At 39.5% G+C, this 23,406-nt stretch overlaps 1 protein-coding gene across 3 annotated transcripts in view; it reads right to left on the reverse strand.

Moving 5' to 3' along the window:
* Positions 1-5,280: 5,280 nt before the first annotated feature.
* Positions 5,281-23,406, reverse strand: part of Prkci (protein kinase C iota) — a 61,938-nt gene continuing 43,812 nt past the window's right edge. For all 3 annotated transcript variants that reach the window (XM_055626043.1, XM_055626042.1, XM_055626041.1), the window contains 11 exons: positions 23,243-23,301; positions 17,554-17,730; positions 17,030-17,127; positions 16,437-16,523; positions 16,042-16,177; positions 14,028-14,115; positions 12,602-12,727; positions 11,438-11,517; positions 9,692-9,781; positions 9,254-9,369; positions 5,281-7,993 (listed from right to left, as the gene is read on the reverse strand). In XM_055626043.1, coding sequence (XP_055482018.1) covers positions 7,906-7,993; positions 9,254-9,369; positions 9,692-9,781; positions 11,438-11,517; positions 12,602-12,727; positions 14,028-14,115; positions 16,042-16,177; positions 16,437-16,523; positions 17,030-17,127; positions 17,554-17,730; positions 23,243-23,301 — 1,145 coding nt within the window. In that variant the 3' untranslated portion in view covers positions 5,281-7,905. The remainder of the gene's footprint in view (positions 7,994-9,253; positions 9,370-9,691; positions 9,782-11,437; positions 11,518-12,601; positions 12,728-14,027; positions 14,116-16,041; positions 16,178-16,436; positions 16,524-17,029; positions 17,128-17,553; positions 17,731-23,242; positions 23,302-23,406) is intronic.

The following is a 23,406-nucleotide window of genomic DNA, read 5'->3' on the forward strand; positions in this document are numbered from 1 at the left end:
TAAAATCGAGACACAGATGAATGCCAATAAAATCCTCAACTTCTCGGTACAGGAACGCTTCCGCAGGATAACTCTGACCATCACTAAGCAAGAGACTGACCCCTAGTGGTGAAGCGGAGCAGCGTCATTCAGCTAAACAGGACCGGTGCTGTCTGTCAGCCCTCACTTCCGACCTCCCGCAGGCCAAACCACACTGCTAAAGACCATTTTAATCCAGGAAAACCCTCCTACATAAACACATGCGTATGCTTAAAAAAAAAAAAGGCTTTAAGCCAACTTTTCTGCAACACAGTTGTTAATAATAATAATAATAATAATAATAATAATAATAATAATAATAAATTCCTTAAGATTGCACTTTTCCAACTCCTGTTAGGTGCCTCCAACCAGACTTGGAGGACCACAGAGGAATGCCAGACAGGAGGAAACTTCCAGGTAAGGATTACCCCCCCCCCACTGCTCCCCGCCCCCACCAGGACCTCAGGAACCCTGCGGCTGCGCGCTGGGGGTTGAGGGAGTGGGGAGAGGTAGTTTTCACCTTTCAGAGTTCTCATCGTTTAAAAAACCTGAGCGATTTCACCTTTCAACCCTGTGCAACCGTGCAGGCAATTCTCCATACATTTATGCTCTCCACCTTGACTGAGAAGCTTTTTTTTTTTTTTTTTTTTTTTGCAATCGGCAGCAGTGAATGTGAACTCAAGAGTCAGCGTGCTAGAATCAACTTTGGGGTGCTTAGCCATAAAAATTGGACATCTTAAGTCAATACCCTATCCCAAGGATGAGCAAACACCTTAGACGGTGGACAGAGGATGCGGAGGAGAGCTGAGAAATGCTCTTTTGAACAGGACATGGCAATCGTACTCATGAATTCGCTGTCGTGGTCATCTGCCTGTTCAGACTTGCACACGACCAAGCCAATCAAATTCCAAACTGAATGGGGGAGGGGCGCTCACAAGGTCCCATCCGGAGCTGAGGAGCTGTTGGTGGTCAGCTGAGGAAAGGGGGCCGGGTTTCGTCGGGGTGTGGCTTCTGGGAGGTTGCTCTGTGCTCCCGCTGCTCCACAGGCTTGCGGACAGCACGAGCTGGGCTGCGGGTTGTGAAGGGGGAAGAAGGCAGCCGGGAGCTGTGCCTGCTGCGGGGAGGGGGTCTAGGCAGAGTTGGAATGGAGAGTGCAGGGCGCGGGTGATCAAAGTACGTTGTATACAGGCATGAAATTCTCAAATAAAAATATATTTAAAAATCTCCCCACGAATGCACACATTATACTTTAAACTTAAAATAAAGAAAGTTTAGAAAAACTTCAAGGCTGACTCCAATTTCAGTGAGTTAGTTCAGCGCTTGCCTAGCATCCATGGAGCTGAGGGTCCAATCCTCAACAATATAATAAAAAATCAAAAACAGTAAAACTGAGTCAAATTACTCACAAATACACATTCTTCTGTACACTGACATGTCTTTTAAGTAAAACTCCAGTCGACGAGAAACAAAACAGTTTAAATTTTCTTCAGGCTAGGATACACCTCTGAGTTCAGAGTGCTTGTCTAACATGTCAAAGTCCTGGGTTTCAGCCCCCAGCACAACCATAAAAATGTAAATCAAGTAGGTTAGGGAGCTGGGGAAATGGCCACAAAGTGATTGCCTATAAACAGGAATTCCTGAGTGTGACACCCGGAACCACATAAAAATACAGGCGAGGTGGTGTTGGTAATCCCAGCTCGGGGAGATGGAGAATCCATGGGGACCACTGGCCAGCTAGACCAGCCCACACGGGCAAGCTGTAGGCCAAGGAGAAACTCTAGCATAACAACAAAAACCAACAAACAAAAAGATAAACCTGAGCTGGGCCTTTAAAGCCAGCATTTTGGAAGGCAGAGGCAGAAGCAGGTAGATGGTTGTGACCTGGAGGCCAGCCTGGTCTACAGAGTGAGTTCTAGGTCAGGGCTACAGAGAGAAACTCTGTCTCAAAAAACAAACACACACACACACACACACACACACACACACACACACACACACAAAAGATGGAGCTGAGGACCACTTGAGGCTGTCTGACAGCCGTGTACCTACAAGCACACCCAGTATTTCAAAGTCTGATTTCTGTGATACACATTTTATTCCTAAATGTTAATATAAAGTCACAAAACTACTCGCAAGCAAAATGTTCTTACAAAAATATTTTTACATTTCTATTTATCAGGAGGGGACAAGGATGCCCAGCACTTGTATGGAGGTCAAAGGACAATGGTCAGGAGTGTCTTCTCTACTTCCATCTTGTGGACCCCTGGGACCCACTTACTGACCCACTGTCAGGCTTGTTGGCAAGGGCCTGCACTACTGAACTTTTCACCCAACTTGTTTTACAAGTCTTCTATCATAGACCCGGCACCCTCAATACAGCCAAGGAGGATCTTGAACTCTTGACCCTCTTACCCCCAACTCCCCAGCACTGGGATTACAGCTGTTTGCCACCATGCCCAGCTTTTGTTAAGTTTTAAATCTGGCTGTGTGGATCTCTGAGATCCACCTGCCTCTGCCTCCCAGGTTTTTGGGATTAAAGGTGTGCACCACCACCACCCAGCATAGAACTCCCCCCCCCCACAACTATATTATAGAAAACACTGTAAATAAAATATATTACAAACCCAAATTAACCAGACCCAGACCATGCAACTCAAATAAGCTTCTATATTTAGAATAGCCATTTGGAACAGAAACAGTGGTGCTTCAAGTTGAATTTTGTTTCACTAAAAAGTATGTTTTTAAGCACTTATCTACCACCAAAAACAAACAAACAAACAAACAAAACAACCCATGACAAGAGAAAGAACTTGAAGCTGGGCGGTGGTGGTGCACACTTTTAATCCCAGCACTTGGGAAACAGAGGCAGGTGATCTCTGAGATCTAGGCCAGCCTGGTCTACAGTGTACCCAAGGCTACACAGAGGAACCCTATCTTGAAAAACCAAAGAGTAAGAACTAGAAAAACAAGACTTATATCCTTACATACTCATCTTCATTACCTCCTTCAACCCCTAATATTTAGCCTCTCATCTTTTCTACATGCTATACTCTATAATGCTAAACATTATATTTAAAAAAAATATATATTATGTCATACTGGCTGGATTCCACCTATGAGAAAGAAGATGGAGTTGTTTTCTGAGATTTCGATCTAATTAGTGTATCCATTCTCCTATAAATTTTGTGATTGCATTTTTTTCCTTTTTAGTTTTTCAGAGCACTGGGATTAAAGACATGCGCTACTAGCCCTGGCTTATTGCATTTTTCTTTAGAGCTGATCAGAATTCACCACCCCAAATTTTCATTATCCATTCGCCTCTTGATGGACAAATAGGTTGATTCCAATTCTTTGCTACAGTGAATAAAGCAGCAGTAAACACGGGGGTGCACTTATCTCTGCAGTTAAGCATGTGTTCGCTGGTATATGCCCAGAAGTGAAATAGTGGGGTCCTACGGTAATTCTTTTTAATTATTTCGGGAATCTCAAAACTGATGTTCATAATGGCTTTATCACTTTGCATCCCCATCAACAGTGAATGAGGATTCCTTTCTCGCAACTTCCTCTCTGACATTTGTTGTCGGACATGACAGACATTCTGACTGGGTTCAGGTGGTATATTAAAAAAGTAGTTTTTAATTTGCAATTTTCCTCAGAGCTAGGGGATAGTGAACACTTCTTAAAATAGTTATAGCATTTGTTTCTTTTTTGAAAGACTACCTAGTCAGTTCACTAGCCCATTTATTCATTGGCAACTTTATTCTCTTTTCACAGGGAAAACAAAAAACATGGCATCCATTTTTTTCAAGGATGTTGCTACATGAAAACCTTCTATAGGCTCCTTCTTGCACTCACATTTCTACTGATCAGCTGGTGTGTGTAAATGAGCTAGCAAACTCTCAGGTTCAGTAGATGCATCTGGTAGTTTTTAATTTCCTATACTGTAGAAAACACCATACCAAACATCTCTAGGATAAGTATAAACTCAGTTTCTCCAATACTACACATTGCAATTGGAGTAGATATATGCTGGTGTTAGCAGGACCCGAGTTGCCAGGTGAGGATGCCCCTCTGTCACACTTCATATACCCACATCTCTCCTTCTGAGCTGCAAAAAGATCCCGACCCAAGCAGAAGCATGTGGCAGCTTGCTCTCCCATCCCACTGGGGAAAGCCAGTTGCCATTTCTTAGTGCAAAGGCAAAACCAATCTTAGTGTGGGAGAGAGCACCCACGTTCTGAGTTTGTGTGGGCATCCAAAGCCCGGGGAAGCTCTGTGGAGACCGAGAGTGTGCCATGGATCATCTAGAAATAAAAACTCACCAGCTTCAATAGGTCACATGATGGTAATCATGGCCACACCATGGGCATTGACTGCATTTCCTTGGCCTTTTTCACTGGGCTAGAAACAGAACGCTGGAAGTCTGTCTCTCTAGTCCAACTGCCAATGGTGGAGGTCCAGCTTCATTAGCCTTAGTTACACGGCACACAGCACACCGCAGGAGATCCGTGGCTATGCCTACTGGGACTACCCGGTTCCACAGGACTTAGATTACCCTCTTTCCTAGGTTAAGTCTAGGGAAGATCCCAGCTCTACCACATGCCTCACACTTGGGAGTTGTTCAGAAACAAGCTGTCAATGTTTCAAGGGCTGGACACCTGTTTCACCTTTCAGGGGGAAGCTGGCTGTCCAGGGACTCAATGTTTTATGTAAAATTCCCCTTAGAACTCCAAGGTCCTCTTGGACTGACTGGAAATCTCACTAATGCTCAGAGAGCTAAACTGATGAAGTGATACAGGGAAGTACCTGGATGGCAGCTCACTGGTACCGCCTGTAACTATTCTAACAAAGGCTGCAATCAGGGTAGACACGGGAAGGCGTTTCAATGCACGGTTCTCTGCTTTCTGTCAGTACAGGCACTGAAGATGAAATTCCCAAGGGACAAAGGAGAGTTCTGGGGAAGACTGTGTTCATGGGACACCAGCTATTACCAGAGAGAGAAAGTTCCAGCTTTTTGGAACACAACCAATCAGCATGGAGCCTAATACAGGAAAAATGGGCACAATGTTCCATGTTCAGCTGATTTCTTGTTTTTCACATGAAAAGACCCACTGAGGAACAGGTTTAGAATGTACTAGAACCTATTACCAGTACCAGAATCTTGTATGAATTACAGAATTTCCCAAACAAACATTAAATAGTCTTGTTCTGGAACTTTTTCTTAAAAATGTAGCACAAGTTTAAAATTGTCCATACTCCTCATAGGTATTAAACATTTTATTTAAAGACTTTAATGTAAAAAAAAAATTATACAAATACAGATTACATTATAGTGAACAAGGCAGTATTCTACATGACAAAAATGAAAAGACAAATTTCTAAAGTAAGTGTATGGACAACAAGGACACAACAGAACTAGACATCCAGTCTAGCTACCTGTGATCTGAGCACAAGCTTGTGCACACTGAGGAACTCCTAAGACACAGATGCCACTCACTCTGCCATCCACACATTATTCCCTGCAGAGTACTCTGAGAACTTTTACATAACATACAAAGAGCTGGCATGGCACTTAAGGGCCGAGAAACAGAACACAATCAAAAACACTTGTAATAATTCTGTATAAAATACACACAATAAATCTTATTAGTTAAAAAAATATTTAAAAACAAAAACCACCATTAACAATGGTTAAAACATTATAGAAAAATGCTCATCATTTGTACATTATTGGCAGAAAACAGAGAGGTTTTTGTTGGGGGTGAGGAGAAGATATGTACCTTGAATTTATTCATCTAAGTTTGCTGACAACTGTGCATGATAACTCACTGAATACCCCTTCTTAAAATGTTTTACCATAAAAAGCAGGCTCATGCTCCAATAAGAAATATGGCCACAAGAAAAAGAATAACTAGAATAACTTGAAGAAAACATGTCTCAAAATGAAGTACAAAGTCCCAAAAGAGTCCTAACGTGCACTTTAAACAAACGCTCAGTGATTATTCTATATTCTAAAATGCCCCAAGGAAAACAGCACAGCTTAAAAGGTCATACACATACTGACTTCAGAATTCTCTACAAGCTTATGGTGTGAATACTGCCTTCTGATTTAACTAAGTTCTAGGACTAGGGGAAACATGAAAACTTCTCAAACATAAAAATGTACGCACACACTTGCCTTCTGATGTGCATTTCACTGCATTTATTTGGCTGCATTTATTTCACACTGATTTACTGCGGGGGAGGGGGGCATGTGCACATGCCGTGGTATACAAACTCGTGGAGGATGGCTCCTTCCTTCCACCATGTGGGTTCCAGGCATCAAACTGAGGTCATCAGGCCAGCCAGCACATGCTTTTACCTGCTGAGCCACCTCGCTGGTCCCTTATTTGGCTTTAATCAATGGAGGTTTTCATTGCTCGAAGTATTAAGTTATTTGAAGAAAAGAAAATGCATGACACAAACTTGGGAAAACGTACACTTCTAATGAAATGTAGCATCCTCAAAAAGATATTTTTAAATGCCTACATGTTTTAAATCATTATAAGCTCAACACTCTATAGTATCCCTAAAATTAAATTTTACTGATGTGACAACTATAGTTTATTTAGATGATCATTTTAAAGTCCTTTATATAAAAATATTTAAAATAAACAGCAGAACGATGTTAAAATGTACTTCTTTAAATAAAATATTACTAAATACTAATATTAAAAAAATATTGCAGAGAACTGAAGAATTCTGCCCCTGAAATGCATTCCATTATCTATTATATTTGTTACCTAAGACATCAAAACTGACGTGAGTACATGTCATACAGTTATTCGTGTTCATTATTATAGTTCTTGAATTTCATCGAGACTCCATAAACAGGTCTCAAAAGTACAGATAATGTATTCTGAGGAAGGAATCAAAAGTAGTTAAGATTCTCTACTTAGAAGATAAATTATTTCCCCATATGCTAATAAAAAACATATATACACTCCGCCTCCCCAAATATACGGAATGCTGTTCTGTGTTTGGAAGTGAGCACCTCCTTGTTATTTACAGCAGATGTTAAAACCAGCTGCAGGACTCATTCTCCAGAGGGGTAAAATATTCCCACTTCATTCTGCAGCTACTTTAAACAGCTACTTTCTTCCTTTCTATGTACTGCGCAGCTACCCATCCACGTGCATTCTGCGTCTTCCATTTGCATGTATGATTAGCATGCTAGTTTTCACTGAAAAAAGCAAGCTCAGAAGCTATGCCCTTCTTTAAAAAAAAAAGTTAAAATTCAAAATAAATAAATCACTTGTGCCAGTTTTTCAAGCACAACTAATAATTTAGAAACCAATTCTTAATAAAACAAGGCAACTGTATATCAATTTGATAACTGTTCCTTTAAATATTAATAATTATACAAAGTGATGAGAAAATTTATAGGAGGACTCTTAAACTCAAGGAACTGGGAAACTAGTAATACAAGATGTATTCTAAATTACCCTTCATTACACAATCAAGCCTTCAACTGTAACACAAACTGACAACAACTGCAGGAGACTGATGATGTCATCCGGTGTATCAGCAGCAGAGGCCTCTTTTGAAAAGCTGTGCTATTTCCTTTAAACAAAAGACAACTTCCTTACTCATCAGCAGGCCTCTGGAGAGCGAGCATAACTAAGTTTGACATGATTGTCAGGAAGCTGGTTTTAATTTCTTTTTCTTAGCTTTACTTAGCTATATGATTTACTATACTTTACTTAGCTCTATGATTCCTAGAGTCTATAACAGGGTATTGAGAGAGATTTCCATAGGTGAATACACAAATGCTAACTATGGCCAGGCTAACAGGCCAATCCATGCACTAAACGGCGGTAAGCAGAATGCACAGCTGGAAAGTGAGGGTCACACACACTCTTCTGCAGACATCAAAAGAGGATTGATATACTCGAAACCTTCAAATTCAGACTGATCAATCTTCCTCACGATGTCACTGTTGAAAGAAAAATAAAGTTACTTTCATCATAATCAAGATGTATGAAATGCAACTAACAAAAAAAATATAGGGCTAAGTGATATTAGTGGTAGAAAGAAAACAAGTTCTTGGATTGATTACAAAGTGAGTTCTAGAAGAGTGAAAGAAAGAAAAGCGGAATGGGAAGACTAAGAACCTCACAAGCAACCTTCGAGTTTGAGAGGGCTCAAAATCATACCAGGAATTTTTAAAAAAGGAAGAAGTTATCACAATCCTAGTTATTTTAACTTTTAACCTGAACAACACTCTTGATTAAGGTAAACAGCCAGGAAGTCTAAATTAAGATCCAGTTTAGTAATGAGCTCAACAGCCAGGCCGATGGTGAAGAAAAGACCTGCAAGTTAGGTAAATCCAAGGCAACAGACAAGCACACCAAGAGACTTGGTGCAAGGAGAGAACACCGCTGGGCAGGGAGGGTTGGCACCGCTACATTGACACCTAGCCCAGTACACAGCAAGAGCAAAACTTCCAAGCACTGCAGTGCCTACACAGACACACCGCACTGCAAGCACAAAGTCACAGATACAGAGCTCCCTCCTTGAAGGAGGCAGTAGCAGCATACACTGGAAAGGTTCTGACTACCAGCTGAAGAGCTGGAGCAGCCCTCTGAGAAGTGCACTATGAAGCAAGCTACACCAGGGAGGTTTCAATTCTTGCAGTTAAAGTCAAGAGTTTCGATTTAATCCATTGAGAGAAGGCTTCAAAAACGGAGACTAGAAGGAATAGCTTCGAAGAATGCTAGGACTGAGATATAAGTACAGTGAATGCCAAGAGCAAAGGCCCCTCAAGAAAATCAACATAATCTTAAATTACTCTAAATTGTATTTTTGAAAGATGTGACAAACACTACTGTGATCCCTGCTGGCTAAACTAAAAACTCAGAGAGAAGAGAATGGAGCAGTGCAACCCAGAGGCCTTGGTCAGTCAGTTACGGGTGTGAATTCAGACTCCTGCTCTACTGTGCTTAGCCTCCGGGTCCTGGCTTCTCACCTATAAGGTAAAGACAGCAATACCCACTTTACAAAGCTGTGTGAGAACTGAATGATGCACACAAAGCAAGTAGATGTAATCACTGTTAGAGATACTCTAACAGCATAGTGGATTTAAACACCCAGCACTGTAATGGTTACATATAGATTAGTATTTTCATAACATAGCCTTAAAATTAGGAGATTTCAAAAGAAGTTTAAAAACATTTTAGTGTGTAGATTTACTTACTCATCATCTGGAGTGAGTTGAACTGGTTCATTAGTAAACTGGGAATCAAAATTATCCAAACCAAATTCTCCAGAAATGTTCGGTTTAAAAGGCGGCACCACCTGCTTTTGTTCCATCTAGAGACACACCAATGACAGTTCAGTCTACACTCAGAAACACTGCGCCTCCACATTTCACCCGTTCTCTGTTGTCTCCCCAGCTAATCTGCTAAGCAACTTCAGCAGACAAAGCCACCTCTTACTAATCTGAACATTAGTATGGGCCTCAAAACTATTACAATGCTCCAGTGCATTAATATTGTTTTGTTTCTAAAGCTTTTTATCAGTACTATAGAGTAATTTTAAATGATTTAAGCTATAATACCGTAATTTTTGGTAACTTATTAAAGTTGGCCCTGGGTTACAATAAAACCCAAGCTAGGAAAAAAATTTTACATACCATGTCCCAGTCCACGTTTCGGAAGAATGGGTGTCCTTGAATGTCAGCAAATCCAGTTTGAGGGTGACAACCCAATCGTTCCTTTGGGTCCTATGGCAAAAGTAAGATTTCAAGAGATTAGGTGAGTATAATTCCTATTTCCGGAATTCCTATAATTCCATTTCCTGAAATGTCTAGCTACTTCTAGAGAGCATACCACCAGACCAAAGTGAGTAATCTAGACCTCACAACAGGCAAGGTTTCCTCCTGGCTCTTTATCAACTTATCATCTCAGGCTAGAGAAATGGCTCAGAAGTTAAGAGTACTGGTTGCTCTCCCAGAGGTCCTGAGTTTAATTCCCAGCAACCACATGATGGTTCACAACCATCTATAATGATATGTGGTGCCCTCTTCTGGCGTGCAGGTGTATATGCAGGCAGAATATTGTATACATACATAACATAAATCTTTAAAAAAATTCTGTTGTTAAAAAAAAAAACTTATCAGCTCAGTAAGTAGAGAATCCTACACCAGGCATGGCGGTGCATACCTATAATCCCAGCAGTTGGGAGGTAGAGGCAGAAATATCAGGAATTCAAGGCCATCCCCTGTTATATAGAATTCAGAGTCAGCCTAGGCTTCATGAGACCCTGTTTCTAAAATGGTAGAGTACTATTACTAGTCTTTGCTAAAGGAAGACTGTGAGGAAAAATAAGGGCCACATTTAGCTAGTACTTTCTTGTGGGCCAGAGTTCAGTCATAATACAGAAACCACTGAACGTTTTCACACTCTTAGGTTTAGCTCAGTGTTATAGCCCTATGCTCAACTACAGCAACAAACTCTAATTTGTCTAAGACAATGACACAGCAATTATGTGATCACTGAACTGAGATGGAAGTTAGAACTCATAAAGCCTTAGTTACTGTGAATTAGAATGTTTTCTTTCTGATGAAAGCCATGTTATTTTATACATGAGCACCTCTCAACTTCACTTTTCTTCCCTCATGGCTATCCAGGGGCCAGAGAGGTAACTCAGTGGCTAAGAGCACACTGGCTGCTCTTCCGAGGGTCCTAACACCCACACAGCTGCTCACAATCATCTCTAACTCCAGTTCAGGAGATCTGAAGCCCTCTTCTGCCTTCCTCATGCACAGTAATGCATGTGGTACAGATACACATGAGGCAGAACACCTGGACACATACAATAAATTATCTGCCCAGAGAGGTAAACATAACTAATTTTCTACTTTCATTTATTTGAGGTAAAATTTATGAATCCCAAATTCACAATCTTAGATTCTAAATGCTTCTGGCTTACCAACTACTACTACAGGCAATTGAATGATGCTTACATTTTTAAGATGTCACTTCATTTCTTCCGAATTTTTATCTCAATATAAACTCTTTAATATGAAATGGATAGAGAAAACTTTTGACCATATGCTCAAAAAAAAAAAAAAATGTGGTAATAAATGGGTTTTATGGATAATGATACAGAAAAATAGAGCTGAAAATGCAGTTATAGCAAATCCCAAATTGCATTTTCCATCCACTGAGGATATGATATGTCTGTATCATTTACATTAAAAGCATCAAATGCAGTATCAAGCTGGGGGTAAATTATATTTGCTATGTGACAAAAATTCCAGTTGTAACTGATAAGTTACATACTCTTGTTTTAAAACATCACCCTGCCTGAGCCTCCACTTACCAGGTAGACTTACACAGGTAAAGAAACCACAGAAGATTTTACACACCATTCATACCTTGTTGAGAAAACTCTTCAGCACACTTGCTGCTTTTACAGACAGAGAACGTGGTATGCGAATTTGCTTTTCCAAAATGACTAAAAAAAATAAGAATCACAGTATAATTTTTAGCTTTTATGTGGCATGAATGTTAAGGTTTTTTTTTTGTTTTTTTTTTTTTTCTGTAAATTCCAAGATATTTAAGGCATTCTGGCAGAAAATACATTATCTACATAACTGAAATACTTCATGGATTTTCCTAATCCCTTAGCTCCCCTTCTAAGAGCTAGCCCCTTGCCTGGACATTCCATTTATTATTTACAAGCATATCTCATTTTTACTACCTTAGTGTGCTTCAGTTTCTTCCTCTATCATCAGAAATAAAAAAAATACCTGCTTCACAGGGCTTTTACGAGGTATAAAAATTAATGCTGTAAAGTGCTTGCATATGTAACTCATAATTGTACCTGGAATTGTGAAATTATTCTGCAAAGCTCCTGTCAACTCCCACCCTGACCAGCAGTCCTGACGGCCTTCTGCTGCTCTGCACCTTCGTTAGCACTAGCCAGTTACTATCAGACTGAAATCTCTGTAAATGCATAGCTACAAAACCAGAGCTCATTAACATGCAGTGTGGATTCTCTTTTCATATTCTTAATGGCACTTTGGTTCCCTGTTATATGAAATAAGTCCTCATATTCTGTGAGGGTTTTAATTATTAAATGCAGATTTTGTGGCCATTTACACTTTACCATTTACACTCCATGGTAAAGGTCCCTGTGTTGGCCTCCTGGTTCTGTCCTGCTGACTTTTAGCACTCCTCACCATGGCACCCAGAGCCCTCAACACCTTTCTGATCCCTCTGATCATTCACACTCTACTTTCCTTCAACTTAGGCACTAAGCCTGGGCCCATGTACAAAGATTAGCCTCTCTAACCAGTAGTTACCCAGCTCTAAGATATATGACAGACAAGTAAGATGCTTTGTTATGGGTTTGAGTGTGGGAAGGAAACTGAAAATGTAACTGTATACTAGAGAAGTGAGAAGGGTATATTTAAAAATTATCCAAACTATCATGAAATCAGGGGTGTATGTACAAATTACTTTTTCTCATTCAGAATAGTGATTTGAGAGCCCTGACTTGCTCTAGGTTATTAACAGAGAATCTCACTGCAGATTACCTTGGAATAGATAATCCTCTGTATTTTGATCAGGATTATCAGAGCTCCCAACAATATCAAATGGAGACCTTCCGGCCATCATCTCAAACATGAGCACTCCAAGAGCCCACCAGTCAACGCTGAAGCCTTTAGAAAGAAGGGTTAAACAATAAATCTTCTCTGCATGCATTAAAAGCTAGCCAGCAATCAGAAACTTATTTGTCATGAGATGAAAATATAAACATAATGAACACGTAAATTCTAATTAGATTATAAATAAAATGGTAGGCGCTAAAGACTACAGAAATACTTGGCCCAACCCTAAAAGGAACGTCTATGTTATAATCCCTCCTCCCACGCAGAGACCACTATGGAAAAGGGAGAAGACTAAAGGCACCAGAGGTGGTGAATGAATACAAAACAGCCTCCAGACACATTAGGCTACACACGTGAACTCAGAGCAACCGGGAAAGATGCACAGCCCTGTACACACTCAAGTCAGACCGAAGCCCAGCACATTAAGAAGAGGCAGACACAAGGAGCTATGGCAAGTGGTAGCTACTGGGAGAGGGAGCTTTCTCTAAAAGAGTTGCTCCCATGGAAGCCCACACATCCAAGAATATCTGGGCAGCACAATCTGGACTTTATGAGTGAAAATGAAGAGGGCACAGGGCTGGAAAGTCGTGTGTGGGTTTGGGAGGAATGGGAAAGGGGTAGATATGATAAAAAACATACTGCATGAAATTCTCAAAGAATTAATAAAAACACTATCAGTGTGAAAAATTAACAAAAGGCAGGCATAGCGGCGCACTTTAAATCCTAGCACTCGGGAGGCAGAGGCGGGTGGTTCTCTGTAAGTTTGAGGCCAGCTTGGTCTACAGAGCGAGTGCCAGGACAGCCAGGGATTCGTAGTGAGACCCTGACTTTGTTAAAAAACTAAAGAATGGGCTGAGCCTGGTGGCACACACCTGTAATCCCAGCACTCAGTAAGGCAGAGGCAGGCAGATCCTCTGTGAATTCAAGGCCAGCCTGGTCTACAAAGCGAGTTCAGGACAGCCAAAACTGCACAGAGAAACCCTGTACCTACCTGGCCACTTCCTATCTAATGTGTTCTAACCATGTGATTTAAACTTCCGTGCATCACTTTCTTCATTTGTAAAATGAATCAATAACACTCACATCAGAAGGTCTGTAGGGGAACTTAGTTAAGAGTTGATTGTTAATGGTTCCTGCCATTGTTCAGTGTTTGCCACTAGTAAAATGTATACTCTCCCAATGCCAAACTTTTTTTTGGCTCAGAATATAGGGGTCTTCATGTAGGTTAAAAGAACCAAGAAAAGTTTATATTTATTAATATTAAAAATGCTATAGTGTATTATGTTATAGTTGGTACCATATTTAAACACCAATATAGCAATAGCCAAAATACCACCCATTTATTTATTACCATAATCTTCTCCTCTTAAAATCTCAGGAGCAATGTAATTGGGAGTGCCACAGAAAGTGCTGGTTGTATCTCCAGGCCGCAAGCCTTCCTTTCATGGAGGAAAAAGAAAAGAAAGATAAAGATACAAGACTATTTTAAGTTTACCTCTTCTGTTTTACCTGTCTGAATTCAGCCTGAACAGCACCACTAGGACAGCGATCATTGCTAACAAGCGTGAAGAAAACCCAGTCACACTAGATGTTGCTGAAGTCAGGTCAATTAAGATAAAACTGCTTTAAAATAACATGTTAAAGTTTACTACAAAAATGGAGATCATGTGACTAAAATGAGTATTTCATGAATTAAATCCTTCGTCCCAACACTGTTAAGTCTCCTGCTTTGGTACTTTAATAGCTGTAGGACAGTGAACAACTAAGGCACAATGCACAAATAAGCTAAGTAGAGAAAATACCCAATTATAAGGGGAACAACCATTAAGAACTGTAACAAATATAAATTTCTGTATTCCTACTAGTATACTCTTTAAAAAAGAATAAAAATGAGCACATTAGGAAAATGTCATGGTCTTCAATCATGAGATGCTTAACATTTCTATATCAGAAAACATATCCTACACGCCAACTAATAAACAGAAAATTTTGGATTAAAAACTAGGACTAAAAAAATAAAAATAAGCATGGTGGTACACGTGTTATCCCAGCACTTGGGAGACTAAAGAAACAGGAGGGCTGGTAATTCAGTCAACCTAAGCTGTACAGCAAAGCTTTGACTCCAAAGAACAGATGCAAGCAAAACAGAAACAAAAACACCCACCAAAACAAATAAACACAAAATAAAACCAAACCAATAACCAAGTATGTTACATATGGCCCTATATGTCTGGAGACAGGGAGGACAGACAGTCATAAAAGAAAGGCCCCTTGCAGGGCAGGGGAGATGGCTCAGTGGATAAGTCTTGCTGTATAATCCAGGCTTGCCTTGAGCGTGTCATCATCTGCTTCAGCCTTACAGCAGTGTATCACCATGTCTCTGTCTCCTTGTGCTACTAGTAATTTTAACTAATACTCAGCTAGTGACCAACCCACTGTTCTAACTGCAGATAAATACTCTTCATATTTTTATCTGCTCTTGAATCTCCTAAGGATCCATTATTATTGTGATTCTTTTTAAAACTAGAGAAAAAAACAAAACAAAACACTATAGAAAAAAAAATGGCACTGCAAAAAATATCCTGAATATAAGTGAAGGACACCAGGGGTCCAGTGACTAACCCTTTTCACTGTTTACAAATAAAATTTACGTAAGAGAATGATTTAAGGTTTACGATAGGGAGAATGGTCTTCAGTTTTCCACATTGTGCCAAGACTTTGCTTTCTAATATAGGAAGTACAGGTGTGTTAACAGCTGAATGTTTATGGCACTTCCTCCCAACGAATACGGAAAGCAGTGTGAACACTCAGACATGGGGAGGTTTTGTTGGAGCAGATTAATAAGTGGGACAGTTCTCTAGACATTTCATGGGAAAAGACCTGACCTCTAAATGAAACACTGTTGCTGAAGGAATAAAACACCAATAATAAACATATCCTGAGATAAAGTAAATTTCTTACTTAATTTTTGTCATACTTTATGTCAGAGTTTGAAATTTAAATATAAAAGCAGACTCCTAGGAAAACTTTGAAAGTAGGTTCAGGTCTATTAAATGATAAAAGATTAGAAGGTGATATGCAGACACTGTGTTAATATAATGGGATTGAAGGTAATTTTTATTTCCAAAGTTTCTTCAAACGTAACAGCTCTCAAGACAAAAAGTTACAACCAATTAAAAATAATTAACCCTCTATAACACACAAATCACAGAAGACATGGAATTCTGCAATTGGCCGAATAACCAGGGAGTACACTTGTCTTCGGGTTAGAATTCCAAATCATCCCAAACACGGCAGTGATTATTTCCCATCTAAACATGAAGTCACCTAACTGACAGGTTTAAGCTGCCTGGAGAGGCTCTCACCTTACACATGCCATAGTCAGTGAGTTTAATGTGTCCTTCAGAGTCCAGCAGAACATTGTCCAACTTCAGGTCTCTATAAATTATCCCTCGCTCATGAAGATAATTTAGTGCTAGACTGATTTCTGCAGAGTAAAACCTTAAATTGAAAAGAATATATGGCTTTGTTATGAACAGTAACCATTTGAAAAACTCTAAATACAAAATGAACACAGAGGATTATGATAATATGTAATAGATATATAATAATTTATATTGTAAATTAATCTAGTTCAGCCTCCTCATGAGTTACAAAGAATAAACTAACAAGGTAACTTGTTTATGTGCTGTTTTCAACTATTAGACACAAAAGGTCAGGCAACCCTGAGGAAAAAAATCCAACTCAAACAAAACCTTACCTGGCGTGTTCTTCAGGAAGCTTTCTTTGTCGCTGCATATGGAACATTAGATCCCCTCCATTTACATACTCTATGACAAAAAACAACCTAAAACACAGGCAAAACCTCAGGTCAAAGCAAGTTGTACAGCAATGGCATTAGCATTCTGAATGATTCAGTCTTTAACCTATGCTGCCGTGAAATTAGGGAAACAAGGGGCATGGACACCAGAAAGTGACCCAGCACGACCCAACTTCGAATTCTACTTTAGAGTAGCACCATTTGCAGTGTGGATCTACTTACGACAGCACAATCTTATTTTCTAGGTGATTCATGTTTAAATGTCACTGAAGGTACATAAGACACTGTGTCATAAGATAAGAATACGGAGGCTATCTGAAGGGCTGGCTGTCTACTGCTGTTTCTTGGGAGCCCCTTCTCTTTCCCTCTGTTTCCTTCTTTTATGCCTAGTGACTGGTGTTAAACTGGTATCACTGACTGTAGCAGGAAGTTATAAGTATTCTCACTTTGGGAATTATGGGAAACAGATTCTTCTTATATACCACGTTAAGAAGTATGAAGCCCAGCAACATTCTGTTACCCTTTAACCTTACCTGCTCTCTGTCTGGAAGCAAGAATGCAGCCCAACAAGAAAAGGATGATTGGATGCCTGCTCAAACACATGCTTCTCCGTCTGTACCCAGTCAATATCCTATTTAAAGCAGCAAAGAAATCTATGTCAAACGAAATGACCAAAGCTAATGATAAATTTGTTCTTAGCAACTCATCATTGACCATTCACAAATGTTAACTAATTAGATTAAATATCAGAACCACTCATTGTTATGAGACAAAACTTATACAAAGAGAAAAATACCGTAACAAAATGTCTAGTATTATGAAACTGTTCAGCTAACTTAAAAAGGTCAAGTACTTTTCTTGATAATAATATGCCTTCACTTTATTTTTACCTAAAGCATGTGCTTAGAAAAGTAGATCAAAATCATCATGGACAAACTCTGAATCAGTGTGACTTTGGTTTTGTGAATGTATATGCATGTTTGGTACTCTGTATTAAACCTTGTGCCCTGTGCATGCCAGGGTTTGTCGAAAAGTAGAAAGACATCACCGTGCTTACCTCATCATCATTGACGAGCTCTTTTTTCACAACTTTCATTGCATAAATGCGATCTGTTTTTTTTAATCGAACCAACAGTACTTTGGCGTAACTTCCTCTCCCTATAACTCGAAGCAAATCGAAATCCTGAAGACCTAAACTTGACGAGGCTTTCCCACTCTCCCTGGTGTTCATTGCCTGTTGAGAGTATTTATAGCAACAGAAGTTTACCTGGAAATATTTTCCTCAGTACTTTATATTTCTAACAAACTGTTCTAATGATAATGATTTTAAAGTATTTTAACATAAAAAATATTTTAAGTTCTTAACTCTTATATATTCTAAAACATTCAATCTTTAAGAGATAAGCTAGCTTGTGAGTTAAGTAGTAAGAACATAGTTGAAATTTGAGGAGTATTAAAGGATGCCTTTAAAAGACCTGAAAAGTTTAAGTATAAGTATCATGGAGATATGTTGGAGGTTGGTCTGATGTGTGTTACTGGCCCTTAAGATCTGGTTACACCTATCTCTGTTTTGTAAACCTGCCTCAGACATATCTGACTGGTTGATTAATGGTCTATACCTGAGCAGGGCAACATGGGGTAGGCTTGGCTAAGGTTCAAGTACCATGGGATTATGGATGGAATGTGGTCCAGATAGAAAGGATTAAGGTAGATGGCATTGGATGGGGGCTAGGAGATGGATGGTGAGGATACTGAGACAGTGTAAGTGAAATATCTGCCTGGCCCAAAGCAAATAAAAAATTGTAAGTCTAACAGGTGTCTGTGTCTTATTATTTGTGATAGCAGGTTAGATAATATAGCCATGATAATTACAGGGCAAATAAAAAACATTATATAGCCCAACCACACTCATTTTTTATTTACTACAACAGATAGATGAATTAAAAATGACACTGATTTTCATGACTGGAGAGCAGAGGTACCACTGATAAAGAAAATAAAATATGTGGACAGGATAACACTGGTAGATGTGTTTATCTGTTTGGTTTTGTGAAAGAATTTAAATTAAAATGGATGGAGGAGTCTACTAAGAGTCTGGTAGAAGCTAGAGAAATGTAACTTGCTAGTGAGAGAACGCACTCCAAAGTATATGAGATGCTATAGGCAGGAAACAGACATGAGGCAGTTCAGTTAAAGGTAGATTTAGTATTAGATAAAGGGATAGCAAAGTAACTCTTGTAATTCATTCAGAACTAGGAATTTAAGCTCCTGTCAATTTATATAGACCACTAAACATAATCTTTTATAAGATTCCTGCAAAACCAAAAAGAACACCTTTAGGGACCATGCCTATAGCCCAGTACTACAAACCATCAACACATAATCAACAAATGTCCACAAGAATAAAGCAGAAATCCTCTGGAGAAAAGTATCAAGAAAATAAAAAAAGAAAAGAAGAGGAGAGGGGAGAAAGAAAGAAAAGCTCCTCTGACCGCTGCAGGTACCTGTACTCATGTGCATGTACCCACATTCACACACATGCACTCATACCCCCTCAACATACAAGTAATTAAAACAATAAAAACACATTGTTTTTTAAAAAATGGTCATGGGCAGGAGACATAGCTCAGAGGTTAAGAGCACTGGCTGTTCTTCCAGAGGCTTCTGGTTCCATTCCCAGAACCCACATGGCAGCCCACAGCTGTCTGTAACTCTAGTCCCAGGGGATTCAATACCCTCTTCTAACCTCCTAAGGCACCAAGCACACATGTGGTACATAGACATACATGCAAGCAAAACACTGATACACGTGAAAGAAATATATCTAAAAAATATTTTTAAAAATGGTCAATTTAAAAGATTATAAAGAATAATTAGATTTCATAATAGTAGACTCACATTAAAGAAATACTAATTCAGTTCTTCAAAAAGATAAAACATTAGGCAGAAAAGGACAGACACTACCACAGAGAACAAAGTGGGTAAATGTGGGCAAATCTAAATAAAGAGCATTGCTTTAACCACCTACACACACAAATGGAATTTTAAAATATGGCAAAAATGGCACTGACGACAGGAAGAGAGAAGGACTAAACTTCAAGTGCTGAGTTTAAAGTACATCTTGAAAATGATCACAGTATTAACAGCTTGTAGTAAATCTTAAGGGTGCAGGACATATAAACCAACAATAGAATGACAAGCTTTAAAAAAAAAAGTTTAAGGCCAGGTGGTGGTGGCACACGCCCTTGATCCCAGCACTCAGGAGGCGGAGGCAGGCAGATCTCTGTGAGTTGAAGGCCAGCCTGTTCTACAGGGTGAATTCCAGGACAGCCAGGGCTACCCAGTGAGACCCTGTCTTGAAAAACAAAACAAACAAAAAAGTTTAAAAAAAAAATCATACATTGCTACTATCCACTCAAAGGACTGGCTTAAAAGAGATGGACTATACAAAGTATGGACAAGAATGAGAAGCAATGAAACTCTCATTCACTGTTGATGGAAGTATAAACTCACCTATGAAAAGACTGGCCACTGTGTCTTACAGCGTACATACTACTCAGTACATCTAGTTATGCACTTAACTTGTTTATTTACTTACATAATTAATGTAGTTCTGGGGGTTGAAATTTTTATTGTGTTTTATGTTATACTAAAAACGGAACTCAAGAGCTCATGTGTGCTAAGTAAGAGTGTTGCAGAATATTTGATAGCATTGTGAACCCTCAAATTATGACCTGTAAAACCCTGTTTTTCGTTTTTGTTGTGGTTGATCTTGTCTGTTGGGATCTTCATTTTATAAAACAACTAAGTGTTCTACCATTCAACCCTTCTGAAATGGGTCTTCACTAAATTGCCTAGGCTGCCTCAGACCTGTTCAGTATCAGGCAGCCCTTTAACTTATCCTCAGCCTCCTGAGCCCTATCACATACCTTTAATTCAAGAACTGTTTATTGTAAACAGGTGATTATGGTGTGGTTCACTCAGGCCTAGCACACAACTTTAATCCAAGAGCTTTCTGTACACAGGATTTAACACAGTTAACCCTAGGTTAAGAGGTAGAGCAAGAAACTAGCTTGACAGGGATTAAAGAGTAGGAGGGACTTTGAGTTGAGGGGTACTTAAGACAGTGTGCAGACGAAGAAAAGGCTATTAGTTCAACTCTGGCTTTAGCTTAGGCTTCAGCTCCTCAGCTCCCTGGTTTTTTGGGCTTTGAGCTACAAGCCTTCGGCCTTGGGTTTTATTTGGCCTTCTGCCCCTGGGCTGTCAGATGAGCTAGTGAGCCTTTTGGGTTTTTTCCATCCAGACCTGAGCTGAGAAGGAAGATCAGCTGGGTGTTTTATCTGCCTCTCTGAGCTAGTCGGTTTTCACCCTAGCCTCTGGCTCCTGAGTCTTTATTGGTAAAATAGAAAAGTTGGGATTTTCATTTTATAAAACAATGTTAAGTGTTCTACCATTCAACCCTTCTGAAACGGGTCTTCACTAAGTTGCCTAGGCTGGCTCAGTTTTGTTCAGTATCAGGCAGCCCTTTAACTTATCCTCAGCCTCCTGAGTAGCTGGGATGACAACAGGCTTCATTAACAGGGCCAGTTGCCAAACCACATTTATAAGACTGTTCCATCGTAACTCATCATAATAATTCCAACCAAGAGGGAAAACTGAATAGTGGGACAGATTAACTGAACTGGTAAAATAATTGGGTACTGCTTTGTGAAGCATGCATCTGTGTTATATGAAAGGCTCCAGAGACCTGCATATTGTATGAATCTGTTTCTACAGCTGGAACAAAAACAAACAAAGGCAAAGGTAATCTGAGGGGAGTACACAATAGGTACTTTTTGGAGAGAAGAGAGGCTGCCAGTGACCAGGAACTACAAAACGGCCTCTCGAGTGCTGACAGAACTTACTTCTGAGAGGTCAATAGTGATCACTGTGTGGAAATTCATCTAGCTGCACCTACTTTTATCATTTAAAAAATAACTGCAAATCTTAATGGTAAACAAGCAAAGCAGTAGAATAATGATGATGAAATGCCAATGGCAGTTTCTAAAAGGAACAAAGGGGAATTAAAAGGAGCACTGAAAAACAGATCAGAGAAACACTGGCAATACATGGATCCAGAAGAACAGAGGACTCATTTTTTATTACTAGGGTTTTCTTCCTTTGTCTGACTCATTCAGCCTATGAACAAAACAAGGAAGATTTTGTTACAGTGGCAGGATGGGCTCTAAATGTTAACAACCCTGGCGACGTAAAAGTAAACATGCGGCCTTAAAAAAACAGGAAAGAAAGAATAAGGGTAAACAGACAGAGTAGAGATATGGGTGCAGCTGGCTGGGCAGGGTGCTTGCTGAACACCTGTAATCCCATATCTGGGAGGGTGGGTAGGGAGATCAGGAGACTGAGCCATCCTCAGATATGCAGAGAGTTCCAGGCCAGCCTGGGCAAACAAACAAAAGTAATTGACTACATTAGAGTATAAGATATCAAATTAAAAACACAGGATCAGGGCTGGAGAGATGGCTCTGAGGTTAAGAGCACTGGCTGCAATTCTGGAGTTTCTGAGTTCAACTCCCAGCAACCACACGGTGGCTCACAAACATCTATAATGAGATCTGGTGCCCTCTTCTGGCCTGAAGGTGCACATGCAGGCAAAAACTACTAATAAATCTTAAAACAAAAACAAAAACACAGGATCAACAGATTTACTTCAAAATTATGCTGGAGAAAGTAGTGGGTGGCCAAGATTAACCACTGTGTGTTCATAACTAACTGGGGAATTAATTAATTAATCTAAGGAGTGTATACGAGACTTTGCGACAATATTCTGTCTACTACTTTTGTTCCAAATGTCCATAATAAGAAGTTGGAAGATAAATGAGAAGCACAAAATAACATACCCATCAAACACTAGAAAGAGAAAGAAAAAGGTAAAAAAATAATCTTCACTGGCCAGAAATACATACATTCGAAAAACAGACATAAGCACTGCTCGCACAACTAGAAATGGAAAAAGATTGCCTGCAAGACAACAAACCAGGAATAGGTGAGACATGGCTTGCTTTCTCACCAAAAGCTTTTCTAAAACTGGCCATGGCTTTAATTCATCTCTGCTTCAGAAACAGTAAACTCAGGTTGGAAAAGCAGCTGAGTCGTTGAGAGCACTGGCTGCTCTGGCAGAGGACCCAAGTTCAGCACCCACATCAGGCAGGGGCCAGCAGCCTGTAACTACTGCTCCAGTTGATCTGGCTTAAATGGTGGAATAGGAGTGTCTGCCACACAGGTGTAGCAGCCTAATTTGGATCCCCAGAAGCCATGTACAGGTGGATGGAGACTATTAGAGACTATCGACTCCACAAAACCGTCCCTTGATCTCCACATGCAGCAGTAACAGCAATATTTTAGGTGGCAACTAAGCACTTAATCATTCATGCTTAAAGTAAGCAATCAGTACACAAAACAGTCTACAATGTTTCAAACATTATTATGAAGTACTAAATGCTATTCCTGTATACACTATAATTTTTGTTTATGCTATCTTAAAGTAAAAATAACTTTTCAAATTATTTCATAATTAAAATTACTTAATTAAAAAGTTAAATCAAAATAAAACTCTAAAAACCATTTGGTATCTTCCTTGTATTTTACTGTTATGATCTAATGTCTAAGCAGATCAGTGTTATATTCTAAAAGATTATGTCTTTCTAAAAGGCCAATGATGCTGTACATAGGAAGAGAAACTATCTTACCTCCTTTTCTTCACCAACTTGGTCCAAACTCTCATGACTTGAAGGATTATATGGAATTACTGAAAATTCAAAAGCAAATATTAAAAAAGAAAACAAATAATCAATGATGAATTCTGCTTAAAATTTTTTGATGGTTTTTCTTAGTTTATACATATGACTGAGTT

This window comes from Psammomys obesus, unplaced genomic scaffold (genome assembly GCF_907164565.1).
Source record: "Psammomys obesus unplaced genomic scaffold, mPsaObe1.curated_primary_1811, whole genome shotgun sequence".
Lineage (NCBI taxonomy): Eukaryota > Metazoa > Chordata > Mammalia > Rodentia > Muridae > Psammomys > Psammomys obesus.